At 30.2% G+C, this 13,250-nt stretch overlaps 1 protein-coding gene and 1 long non-coding RNA gene across 3 annotated transcripts; one reads left to right on the plus strand and one right to left on the minus strand.

The window, feature by feature from the left end:
* The first annotated feature begins 10,831 nt into the window (after window positions 1-10,831).
* LOC140919885 (uncharacterized) lies at window positions 10,832-13,174 on the plus strand. Of its 2 annotated transcripts, none has more exons than XR_012162497.1 (3): window positions 10,832-11,001; window positions 11,284-11,386; window positions 12,984-13,174. It is a non-coding gene; the product is annotated as an uncharacterized lncRNA (long non-coding RNA). The 2 variants fall into 2 exon arrangements; XR_012162498.1 differs by having other exon boundaries at window positions 11,296-11,386.
* Window positions 12,190-12,801, minus strand: LOC101510428 (uncharacterized). Its single transcript, XM_004489478.4, has one exon. The coding sequence runs from the start codon at window positions 12,799-12,801 to the stop codon at window positions 12,214-12,216; it is 588 nt and encodes a 195-aa protein (XP_004489535.1). The 3' UTR covers window positions 12,190-12,213.
* Window positions 13,175-13,250: the final 76 nt, after the last annotated feature.

Here is a 13,250-nt window from a genome sequence, read left to right on the forward strand (position 1 = left end):
CTATGTTATGTTCAACAACTTATACAAATTGTATTTGTTGATTAATCATATGATTAGTTTTCTTATATGTGCAGGTTTCCAATTGTTTGATAATTGTATACATATTTGATTTAATGAGTGATATAAATTATAAATATTATGTTTAATTTTTTTTTCTTTTAAAAATAATAGTACTTTGGTGTAATTTAAAAAAAAAGATTATAGGTGATTTTAATATGTATACGCGCGTTGATAATTAATGTGATATTTTCTTGTGCGCTTTGCATAATTATTTTTATAAACTTGCAATAGCGTGGTTATTTTAAATATATTTATTGTTGTTTAGTAATTAATATAAAGGGCACAATTGCTCCTACGTTCTGTTAACTTAATTTCATATAACACTTTAGTTATTTTTCTTTTTTTTCCGATTTGATCCTTTATTTAATTTTATTACAAAAATTCGAAAATATAAAGAATGAAAATATGAGTTTATTTGAAGATTTGAGTTATAAATTTGATGAAATTTGCATTATATTGAAGATGATAATTTTATGAGTTTTGTTTGAAAATTTTGATGAATTTTTGTAAAAAAAAAAGGATAAAATTGCTAACCATTTAAAACATAAAAGATCAAATTGTTTACTTAAAATTAAATAAGAGACCAAATCGGGAAGAAAAACAAAAAGATAAATGACTGAGGTGTTATTTGAAATTAAAGTGTTGATGTTATATTTATTTATTTTATTATTTTAACTATTCTCTAAATACAGTAGTATTTTAATGTGAATATTTTTTAAAACAATTTAACAATTGTGGTAATAATTATGAGTTTAAGAATTTGATATTACTACTCTATATTATTAAAAGATTGATTTTAATTATTCTATTTTGTAAAATCTTAGTTTTGAAATATTAATGATGTTTATGAAATAAGATTATGTGTGAGAAGTTTTAAAAAATAAGTTTAAATAATTATAGGTTGTTTCCAAATAATTAAAAGAGGGTAAAACGATAGTGTTAGATTTGAACCATGTGTGCACATATTTACCTACTAAAAGAATGGAATACCAAATCCCTATATAAAAGAAAGTAACGCTACAGTTATATGAAACCAAATAAGGTGGAAAAAAAATTCAAGTATACAAAGTCTGCTGGCGGAGACAAAATAGAAAAGTCGTAAATGATGTCCGACTCTAGAAAACTTTCATTGATTTTATCATAAGTATGTTTTTTTTTCTCCATTTAGCTAGATGAATTCACACTTTTTCATATTTTTAGCCATTACAATATCACTCTACGATTCACAATTTCTCTGTTTTTTAAACCAACGCAATAACAACTATGTGTACCGACGGTGACTATATTATCTCCTAATTTGTTTTATGATTTTTTAGAGTATCTTTTTATATTTTATTGCTGACCTTTGACCATAAATCATCAAGTTTGACCAATTGGAAGAATGGGAGTCAAAGGAGAAAGTTTTTCCCACTCGGATTAGCATATGAAAGAATCAAAATAAGGTAAGAGGTGAGAGATCGTTTGAATTCATGATATAACGTGAGATGTATTAAGAAAGTTGTATTTGAATTAATATGAAAAAATGAAGCTTTGTAGTATTAAATTATGAATTACAAACTTTTAAAAGATGTTGTACGTGTGATTTAATTTATGCGAAGAAGGTTGAAGTTTTTATGTTTTTATGTTTTTATACACTGAAATTTTTAATTTTTATGATTGTGAGAAAATTTGAATATCAATGTGGCAAACGATGAAAATCTTAATATGTATGATAAGTGTAGTGAAAGTTTTGATATATGGAGCAATTGTTTATGAATATATGATTTTTATGATATATATTGTAAATATTTTAATCTTTGTAAAAGTTGTTTAAGAATATCATCATTTTCATGATAAGAGTGGTGAAAATTTTGATCTTTGTGAATCTCTTTCTTATCAATCATCTCAATTTAACATCAATAAATTTAACTATATGCATGTTTTATACTATACATGACAAGATAACATATCTTCGTATAAGAAATTAAATATATCATTAAGACTATCTAAATGTTAAATTTTGAATGAAGATAAAATTAACTGATTTTTCATATACAATTATACTTCTAAAAATTAGACTCAAGAAGTAAACAATGTACATGAATTAAATTACCTTATCTTTTTATAATTTGAAAAACAATAAATTTGATATTGTTTTATTTATATCACAAATGAAAAAAACGGGTATCAAGAAAAAAAAAGGAGAGGTTTTATAATGAAAAAAGTAGGGTTTGAATATTATCTACTATTAATTTAAAAAAACGAAACTATTAAAAATATATTATTTCCCTATTTAATTTTATTATTGCGTCATTAATTAAGGATCTCAAAGTAATTATCAAATTTAACTACGTAAAACTGCATTTATCGAATAATTATTCATAAACATATATTTTAACCTCAGAGGAATGGCATTACATAACCGCATTTACCATATTTTATTGCAATTGACAAAAGCAAATATGTCTATTTTGTTGCATATAGTATTAATTTTTCTCTTTAAGAATTTACAATTTTTCCACTAACATGTTTTTCGGATAGGTTGGTTACATTTAACTACTAGAAAAACTGGATTTAGCGTCAGCGAAAAGTCCACATTAATACGCAATAATCCGACGCTAACCTGGATTTAGTGTTGGATTAGCATCGGGTTCAGTCATAAGTTAAAATGGTCGAAGCTAATACGTAGTGTCGGTGATCCATTATCGCACACGGGTCAAATACAATTAATAAAATGTAAATAGAGATAATAACTCGAATCGTTTTGCAAGCACTTCTGATCATATAATAATAATAACCTAATTGAAAATTGAAAGTAAAATGGGGGCTTTTTAGATTTTTTATTTATAAGATGAGCAAAACGATTAATCCACTTATTCGAGTTTCAGACCTATCACAGATTCTATCAATGAATTTAATTTCTAATTTGTGATTCTATTCTTATTTGACTATAGAATTAATCAAACAAGCGTAATTAATTCTATGTGAATTTGGTTTCTTTGATTCAATTAAGCATCACAATCATCAAAATCTTACAATTAACGTTCAAGCGTCGCAAAATTATAATTCAATTAAATTAGAAATCGAAACCAAATTATATCAAATAAATTTAATTAATCCTATTGAAATTCAATTCAAGCAATCAAAATATCAATATAATCAAATTGACAGTGTAATATGAATCTCAAGGTGTTGATAAAACTCTGAACTCATGGATTAATCTTATCAAATTAGTCTTCCATGAAATTAAAATAAAAACTGTTTATTTCTTGTAGCAATTTGAATCCTAATTTTTCCGTTTTTCAGAAGAAAAAAAAAAACAAAACTGTCAATATATAATACTTGATATTGGGCTTTAGGATTTAGGGTTTAAAAACAAGTGACCCGCTAATTAAAATTATTACAAAAGTCCAGATTAAGAAATCTACAATTTAGACCCCGTAAAGTTCAGAATTGGTCTTTTCTTCCAACACAAAAGTTGTAGCTTGGATTCTTAGTTTTCTAACGCCTACTCATATGAGCCAATCCAATATCCAGAGCTCAAGTTATGACCTACAGAGCAAAAAAGAGTCAAAATACAAATAATAAAATTAAAATGCAAATAATAAAACTATAATTCAAATTCGACCCAAAGTTTAGAAACAAACTAAAAGTATTAATCTAAGCTATAAAGAGCTTTTAAAATACCAAACTAAAAAGCTAGAAACATGTGTCCAAATGCTATGATCAATCGGTCAAAAGCCATCTGACGCTACTATAGCATCGACCGGATCCACGCTAAGCCGACGCTACCAACCAAAATACAACATCTAACGCTAGTTAAGTCCGTTGATATGTCATCTGAAAAAGTTTACTTGCATCAGATGGCCAACGCTAAACTCATTATTTTGTAGTCAACAAAATAGTTAACGTCGGATGCACAGACGCTAAAGTCAAATAAATGTCAACGTCATATTTTATATAGCGCCGGTGAGACCGACACTACGGTCAAATAAGAAAAGTCAACAGACGATTAACGTCGGCCGTACTGACGCTAGGATCCAATAAAAGTCAAATTTATTTATAATTTTGCGGCTATCTTGCCGACGCTAGGGTCAAACATTGAAAAGTCAACAACGCTTAGCGTCGGATGAATCTCACGCTAATTGTAAATTTATTTAATTTTTGTTTTTTTTTAGCACCTGTTCAATTATATTTTAACGTTTATAAAATAATTGATACTTAAAAAACCATAAAAGTCATTGTATTGACAATATTACAAACGCACCATAAAGTATCATTTGTTGTCAAACTACAAAATAATAACATAGTATATAATAACAACACAACAAAGTCACCTATTACATAATTGTCAACCAATGACTACAAAAAGTAAGCATAACTATATATGAGATCAAAGTTCTTCCAGTGATACGTCGTCCAAATCATCATCGTAATAAGGATGCAAAGAAGGATGAATCGCATTAGATGATCCACCAACTGATTAACGGTGCAAAGCGTTAATTTTATCTACAAAAAACAGCTTTAATGCATCAAAATTATTCTCTAACTTCTTTGAATGCTCCCTAGATGATCCTCCAATTTCTTTTTAAATATTCCCTGATCAATGGAAAAATTAATAAGGTAATATATGATCCAATTTCTAAAATTAATTAAACAAACAAGTCAAGATATAGATAACATACTAACTTACACAACATATATATAATAAAGGGATTGTTCGTCTAGGACTATTGGGATAAATGAGATCATATTCTTTTTTGGTTGATTTGTAATATAAAGAATTTTTATAAAAAGTTTACATAAATAAAGAACATACATAGGTAGATTATGCGCGATTATCAACCCAAGTGCCATTTTTCCTCTTGTGGGTTATCAAAAATAACTTATCGGGAAGTAAAACTCTTTGAAGTTTGCGCTACAAATAAAATCAAGATTATGGGACCACAATTAAAATAAAATCAAGATTATTGGATCATTACTCACAAGTAGATATCATAACATTAAAGTGTATAAATTTTAGGTAAATGTCACTTTAATACATATGAGCTCAAGTGCAACATCAATATGAGCCTTGCGGCCAGAGGTGTGGACAACTCTGCCTTTTACTGAAGCTCGATTGGTCTTATTTTGGTTGGAGATGTTCTTGAATGATATAAATTTCCAATATACTTGAAAACCAGTTCAAGCTTCCTCACCTATCCAACTAGGTCAAGTCCCTTTCTTCCTCACTTTTGTAAGCATATCTAATAGTCTTGTAGCGGACTTTTGGTCAAACACATGTTTCACAATATCATTATCACGAGGATCCCATGACACCTTCTCCTGGGAATAAAAAAAAGTATATATGTACTAACTACTATCAACAAAATAGATAATGCAATTCTCCATATATATGCTGCAAAGACGAATTGAACATAGATAGGCTTATCACAAATTTTTCAAACCAATCTTGTTTAATTATGTCAGTGGTTGCACTCCAACCATAGATAGGCTCACTAAACTGTTTTTGTACGGCATACCTAATGGCATCTGCAACTGCGTTGTTGGGACTGAGTCTGCATTATGTATTGAAGAAATATAGTATTAAGTAAATAAAATGTGTCTACACTTAGGCTTCTAGTATAATTCATGGCATTTGTTGATTGATGTTGAATAAAATAAGTGAGTGTTGTAACTTACCCTTTACCATAAGTTCGTATAATGACATTTCCATTATCATCTCTCACAGACACGAGAGGACGAACATTTCATTGGCCCACATTCTCATCCTCTTGGTTGTGGTCCCAATTTCCACCCTATCCTCATGATCATCGGAAGTTTGTTGCACATTCTTCTCTACCAGAATCTCACGTGGGGAATGTTCTGAAGAGGCACCCATGGTCTTAGGACTTAAACTTGGAGTCGGCATAAAGACAAATACCTTAGGGGTGGAGGCATGGATGGGAGATGGTGTCGGTTTGGATGGTGGTGTTACAGTATTAGCAGGTGCTACAATATTAGTCGATGTAGGAGGTTGAGACGGGGCTGAAGATGACCCATGAAGTGTCCTAGTGGTAGACAACTTGCGATGTATGACATCGTGCTGCTCATTAAGTTTACTCGGTCGTAACATATTTGGTTTACAACGAGTAGGATGGACCTTTCCTTTATCACTGCCACCTTTGTTAGTCATTTGTTGTCATAAAGTAAAAAAGAGTAAATAAAAAATGTCACTTAATTAGAAAAGGGTAACTTATAATCTATCCATATAACAACTATAAAAAAGGATACAACAAAAATATAAGAACTTCAGAAAGGAAAAATTCATACAAGACAATATATAAACAATTTATCATAATTTAACAAGTTGCTTAAGTACAACATGAACAGTGCAATAAAAAATATATAAAATAAACTCTAATATTGTGAATACAAAATACTATTATAATATCTTCGATCATTATCCTTTCTCCCTTCACTACAATCTTCATTCAAAAATCTCTTCGAACACATTTACTTGTGAGTTGTCACGAAAACAAGATATTGATTCAATTTATGCAATTGGTAGAACATGTGACATCCAATCAGAATGGTAAGGCATTTCATTCTCTATGTTGTCAATCTCCACATGACCTCTTGGTTTTGTGATAATTGCCACATACCATCCACGCTTATCTTTACACATTTCTAGATAGGGGACATAATACATTTGTCTTGCTTTTTGCACAAGGACGAAAGGATCATAAAGACGATAACATGTTCTAACAATAGATATCAAAAGCTTATTTCGACCACTAAAAGAAAGGTGCATTGATTATGGCTACATGATTGAACAATTTCCTTGGTGTTCTTCCAATGCTTGATGGAAAGAACTGCGACAAGTGGGGCAAACAAATGAAGGTTATTTTTTTCTTCCAAGATGTGTTGGAAGTTGTGACTTCAAAAGTGGAAGTGTTGGTTCAAACACCAACGAATGCACATAAAGCAATGCATAAGAAGATAAAGAAGAAATATTACAAAACCTTGTTTCTAATTCATTAATGTGTAAATCCTTCAATTTTTGAAAGAGTTTTTGAGGCTATTTCAGCTAAAGAAGCATGGTATAGTCTTGGCAAAGCATGTGAAAGAGCTGAAAAATTTAAGAAAGTGAGACTTCAAACATTTAGGAAGCAATATGAGCTTTAAACATGGAGAACGAAGGTGTAGCTGACTACTTCAGCAAGGTAATCACTATTGGAACCAAGTTGGTTTCCCTTTTGTGATTTTGATGTTAACAAATGTATTTTATGAGAACAATATGTTTGGACTTATGGATTCATTAAGTGTGCAGCAATTAGAACAAGAAAATCAGAGGAAAGTGTCAGAGGAAGCTACCATAGGAAGTGGCCAAAGGAATTCACCAGAAGAAGTGACCAGAGGATGGGATTAGAGGAACATAAAAGCAACGTATCTGCCTATGAAAGCAATGTGCCTCTGAAGGTTACAAAGAATACCTCTGATGTTTGGTTCTAAAGTTTGGGTCTGAAGACTAGCTTTGAAAATGGGTCGGAAGACTACCCCTTAACAGTGAATTTGAAGCATGCCTTTGAATCCCTTGTGTGTCTTTGATGTGCACAAACTAAGCATGCCTCTAAAGAGTTTATACCAAGCTATCATTAACTTTGAAGAGATTGTTCAAGCCATGCATTCAGAGTTCATGTTCTGCTAAACAAAATTTGTAACACACTCAAAATATTTCCTCAGATATGCAGCCTCTAATGTTGAACTGACTCTGATGATTCAACAATGTGATTTACCCAAAGCCACTAATTCTAAGTCACACAATTCTTTCTCTGGCTTTTATTATCCAAGAAATACAACATCTCACTCCAACAAGAAAGTCCATGGCTTAGATGGAAAGTCAATAACTCTAATTGAAAGAATCCATTCTAAAGAAAAGACTTAGTTGAATCAGAATTTCTAAATATTCAAGAACAAGCTTGAATGCATTCTCACTCCAATCAATCAAGAGTATGAAGGAATATTTGCGTGAATAAGTTTTTGAAAAATATTAAAAATTAGATATGATTCGGAATTATAATTGAAGGAAATCTTTGATCAAGATGATAAGAACATATGGTCAAAATATTTTTCACAAGAAGATATGGTCAAAATATTGTTCACAAAAAGATATGATCAAAATATTGTTCACGAAAAGATATAGTCAAAATTTTGTTCACAAGAAGATATGGTCAAAATATTGTTCACAAAAAGATATGACCAAAATAATTTTCACAAAAAGATATGGTCAAAATATTGATCACAAGAAGATATGATCAAAATATTGTTCACAATAATATATGGTCAAAGTTTGTTCACAAGAAGATATGCTCATAATTTGCTCACAAGAAGATATGCCCCTAATTTGTTCACAAGAAGATACACTCATAATTATTCACAACAAGATACACTTATAATTATTCATAAGAAGAAACACTCAAAATGATTTACAAGAAGATACACTTATAATTTGTTCACAAGAAGATACATTTAGAATTTGTTCACAAGAAAGATATGATCCAGATTTTACAAGGACAAAAGTGAAACCCCAATTTATTCTATAAATAAATACTCAAGGCTAAAGAAGAAAACACAAACTCATAAACTTAGAAATCCAGACAATTCAAAAAAACTTTTGAGAGCTCAAATTTCCTAAGTATTCAAAGTTCATAGCTTTAAATTCTAGAGAACAACTTGCTCAAATAAATATTTTCTAAGTGTTTTAATGTGAGAAATCAATTGTAACAATTTGCTTAGTAGAAGAAAAATACAACTTGTTTCGAATATGTGTCACCCAGCCCAAAAGTGGCTTTATTGTTCCTTAAGCAATTTGTGGTTTTCATGTTGTGTTGAGAAGACTTGACTTGTAGGGTAAATGTGTAGTTGCCTTCAACAATCTGTGTTTTTTAGGTTGTGTAGAGAAGATTTGACTTTGTAGGGTCAAGGTGTTTGTTTGCCTCAAAACAATTTTAGGTGTCAGGTTATTTTGAGAAGACTGACTTGTACGATCAGGTGTTGTGTAATTCAAGGATTTAAATTAGTGGTTAAATCCTTCTAAGTGAAGGGACTGATGTAGCTATCAAGTTGGTGGTGAATTAGGATAAATCTGTTTGTGTTACTTTACTTATGCACTCTTTACTTTATTGTCGCCTCTGATAACTTAAGCTTGATTGATATTACCTCTGTTTAAGTTAAAATCACCAATCTGAACCAATTCTTGAAATAAATAATCACAAAGAGTTGAGTTTTCCTCAAACATTTGATTACATGGTTGTGGTCATTGAAGAATCAAGGGATCTTGATAACATGAAGATTGAAGAACTTCAAGTGTATTTTGAAGCACATGAGCTGAGGTTAAATGATTGAAGTGTTGGTGTTGATAAAGCTACTAAATTGGCTTTGCAAGCTCAAATAAGAGGAGATGGTAACCTTATTCTTGTTGTCATGTTATTTGTTACGCCCTACAATCTTCATCCATATATGTGCATGTCTTAACCATATGGTTTTTTAATTGTTGTAATACATCGACCATCCAATCTCACACGTGGTATTGATATCTATTTAGAACCATTGGTTGATGATTTATAGAGGTTTTGGACTAGTGTTTTGACATATAATATTATTTGAAACCAAAATTTTATGATGAGAGCAACTTTGATGTAGACTATTAATGACTTTCCCACTTATGGGATGTCCTTTAGATAGAGTACAAACTATAATTAGCATTTAAGACACTAATTAATTTATATTAAAATTTGGTGGGAAGACATCTTGGTTTGATTAGCATTGTAGGTTCTTACCCACCATAGGCTAATTCAGTCATCACAAATGTGATATTTTTCACTATGATGCTTGAGAAACTTTTTCAACTCCTGCACCTTTCTATTCTATCACTTGTAACTTTTTAGAACTCGTATTCTCTTTGTCTCAGTAGGCTTACACTCTGTACTTTCTTAGCCTCAACAGATTTACACAATTTTCACTCAATCTAACTTTGATTAGTTCAACCAATTGTTCATATGTTTGGTTAAATAAAGAACATGATGTGTATATGAATGATATGAAAGTTTTCTCACCTTTCTAAGTAAATGTGACTATTATACACGTGTTCCAATAATTAGTGTCAATTTCGTTGGAGAATTGATGAATACTATGAGTTTGACTTGAATTTGAGCTGACTTTAAAATGTTCATGTTCATGCATTTTTGTCTCTTAGTGCATGAGAGTGGAAAAAGAATAATTCACAACTTTCCATATTGATGTAGCAATTCAACGTAAATAGTATTTTCTTGCATATCACTTTCGTACTTTTGAATTATACCTTTTTTTTAGTGGAACATTATGATCTTTTGAACATTTTACTCTTATGGTCTTTTGAACATTTTAATTTTCCAAAGCATTGTGATCTACCTAAACATTTTGATCTTCATAGTTGTTGATGTTTGTGTCCAACAAGGATGAAATGTGCATTTTTTATTTGATCTTTTTCAATTTAATAGTGGTGTATTAGTGAGGGACTACTTTTGGTTACCATTATAAGTATCTTCCTTTACAATGAATGTGAGTATTCTTTCTTTATATTTATTCACTACAAAAAAAAAGATCTACTGTGACACTCAATATTTAGTGATATATATTTATTTGTCACTATAGTTACTTTTAGCTACAGAGGGACTGTCACAAATGCTAATTTAATATTAATTTTATAATAACTTAAAAAAAAACTATTCACATCAAAAATCTATTCACGTAAAAAATCAAAAACCATTTCACGCCTAAAATCATTTCACGCCTTCATTCACCCCAAAACCATTTCACGGCTTCATTCATTTCACGGCTTCATTCATCAAAAACCATTTCACGGCTTCGTTCACCGAAAATCAATTCATGCAAGGCCTTCATTCCCATTTTGATTTCCTTCAACGCTGAGAAATTGTCAAGGTAATTTTTGTTCTTCAATGCAATGCCTTCATTTCATTTCGATTTCTGAAATTATTTCTCCCTATTTCTTTTCTTCTCAATTTGTTTCCCAATTTCATCTCAGAAATTGTCAAAGTTGATTTTCACTTTTTCCGATTTCTTCATCGTTTATTTGATTTTGTCCTCAATCAACTCCTTCAATTTCATCTTCAATCTGTGTTTATCTTCAATCGGATTTATCTTACGGTTCAACAATTTACAATTTATGATTTACAATTTTGTTATTCAAACTCATCGATTCAGATTCAAATTCAGATTCAGATTCAGCGATTTAGGGATTAATTTTCAGAGAAAGGATAATGAAAAAGCAAAAAACAAATATGGAGTTTCTCATCTTCAAGCTCAGGTACAATTATATCATGTATTGCAGCTTCCTAACTCTTGATCTTTGAGTCGATTGTCTATTTTCCAATATTCTGATCATCATATGTAAACACCTTAATTATTCTGCCATCACTCATGTTTCAATTGTTGCAATTTCATTCTGAAAAATAAATGAAAGTTGTTCTGTCTACTATCCCTGAATCTGAATTTTGAGATTGCTGGTCTTTCGCTGGATATTAGTGCCTTTGTCAGAAAGTCGGTTTCAGAGTGGTTTACGGTCATCGCTACTACTGGTATTTCATGTATTTAATATAAAATAAGGGTAGAATTTAGGTCATGATAATTATGTGTTTGAATGTTCTATAGCATGAGAAGCAATAGATTTACCGGATAAAGTTTATCTCTCTTTTAATTTAACAGTTATCAGAACTATGTATCACACACTCCAAGATTCAAGTCTTGATAATATTAGAGTACTCTTCAATCTCAAAATATAAATATAAATGAGGACAAAAATAGATATGTTTGATTAAATTTCAAATTATGTATATTAATTTGTACTCTTCAATCTCGTACTGGCTGAGCATTCTCATCAGTGGTGAGAGCAATTCTACCATGTGTACATGATATATGCTAATATTATTAGTTGGATTCCATGTCTCGAGTCCGAATCTAAAATCTAGCTATGTAAGAGCTTATTTACACAAAATAAAAATAAAACAGAACAAACAGAATCATGTAGGAAAAAAACATTTAATTCCTACAAGCAAAAATGAAAAATCTGATTTGTTAGCTTAAAAGATAAGTCTAAGATATTGTTTTTCTGATAAAGATTCCATTGGTACTCAATTAATTAACAAGCACAAGTGATTTCTGATTCTGATAATAATCAAAATAAAAACTTTTCTCAGCTCTTGAATCAGAACAGAATGCAGCTTTCATCTTTTTTATAAAATCCTCACATTTCTTGTTTAATTCCTCTGTGTCATATTCATCAATTATCATAAGGGCATTTTCGTCTTCTTGATCTTCTTCTAAATCTATAATCACATTTTCTGGTTCCACTATCATCAAACTATTTTCTTCTTCTGTTTGGGATTCATTTTCCATAAAGTTATCCACAGCAATTGGTTCTGCAGCATCTGATTCTGATTCATATAATTCGAACCGACTACCCTTTTCGCTTTCGATAACATATTCGATACTTTGGTAAGTTGTTGATGAAGATGAATTGATTATACTAGAATAAAATGCTATAAAACCAAGAAGTGTATTGCTGAGAAGGAACATGTAACTCTTGTCAATGATGTTGCTGAAAAATTGCATAAGGAATGGTTTCAAGGAGTGAAAAAGTAAAGGAAGTAGAAAAAAGAAAACACACAAGAGAGAAAAATAAAAGAGAAGCTTGAAATTTTGCTTGAAACAAAAAGAAGCCATGTCTTAGTTTGTGCTTGTTTGAACTTTGAACCTTAAAATTATGTTACCATCACATGTTTCTCTACTATATATATATGGTGAAAGGGAGGTGCAAAAAGGAATGTGGGCCAGTAGTAAGAATTACTTGGAAAATGTCTCAACTTTCTAATATTATGACTTTCTTTCTTTCTTATGGTAACCAGAGTGCTTATCTGAAGCTTGGACGTACACAAGGCTGGTTCTTGAGTTCGTTGTTTCAATCTTCTCGGTTAGTTTTTAAAAATACAATAGCTTGTATTATTATTAAAAATGCAAAACAATAAGCGGGGTCTACAGTAGCTAACTTCTATTTAGCAATAAAATATCATATATCTTATAATAATAAAGACATACAAACAAGTAGCAATCAAGATTATTATTATTATTATTATTATTATTATTATTATTATTATTATTATTATTATTATTAT

Source organism: Cicer arietinum, chromosome 3 (genome assembly GCF_000331145.2).
Source record: "Cicer arietinum cultivar CDC Frontier isolate Library 1 chromosome 3, Cicar.CDCFrontier_v2.0, whole genome shotgun sequence".
Taxonomy (NCBI): domain Eukaryota; kingdom Viridiplantae; phylum Streptophyta; class Magnoliopsida; order Fabales; family Fabaceae; genus Cicer; species Cicer arietinum.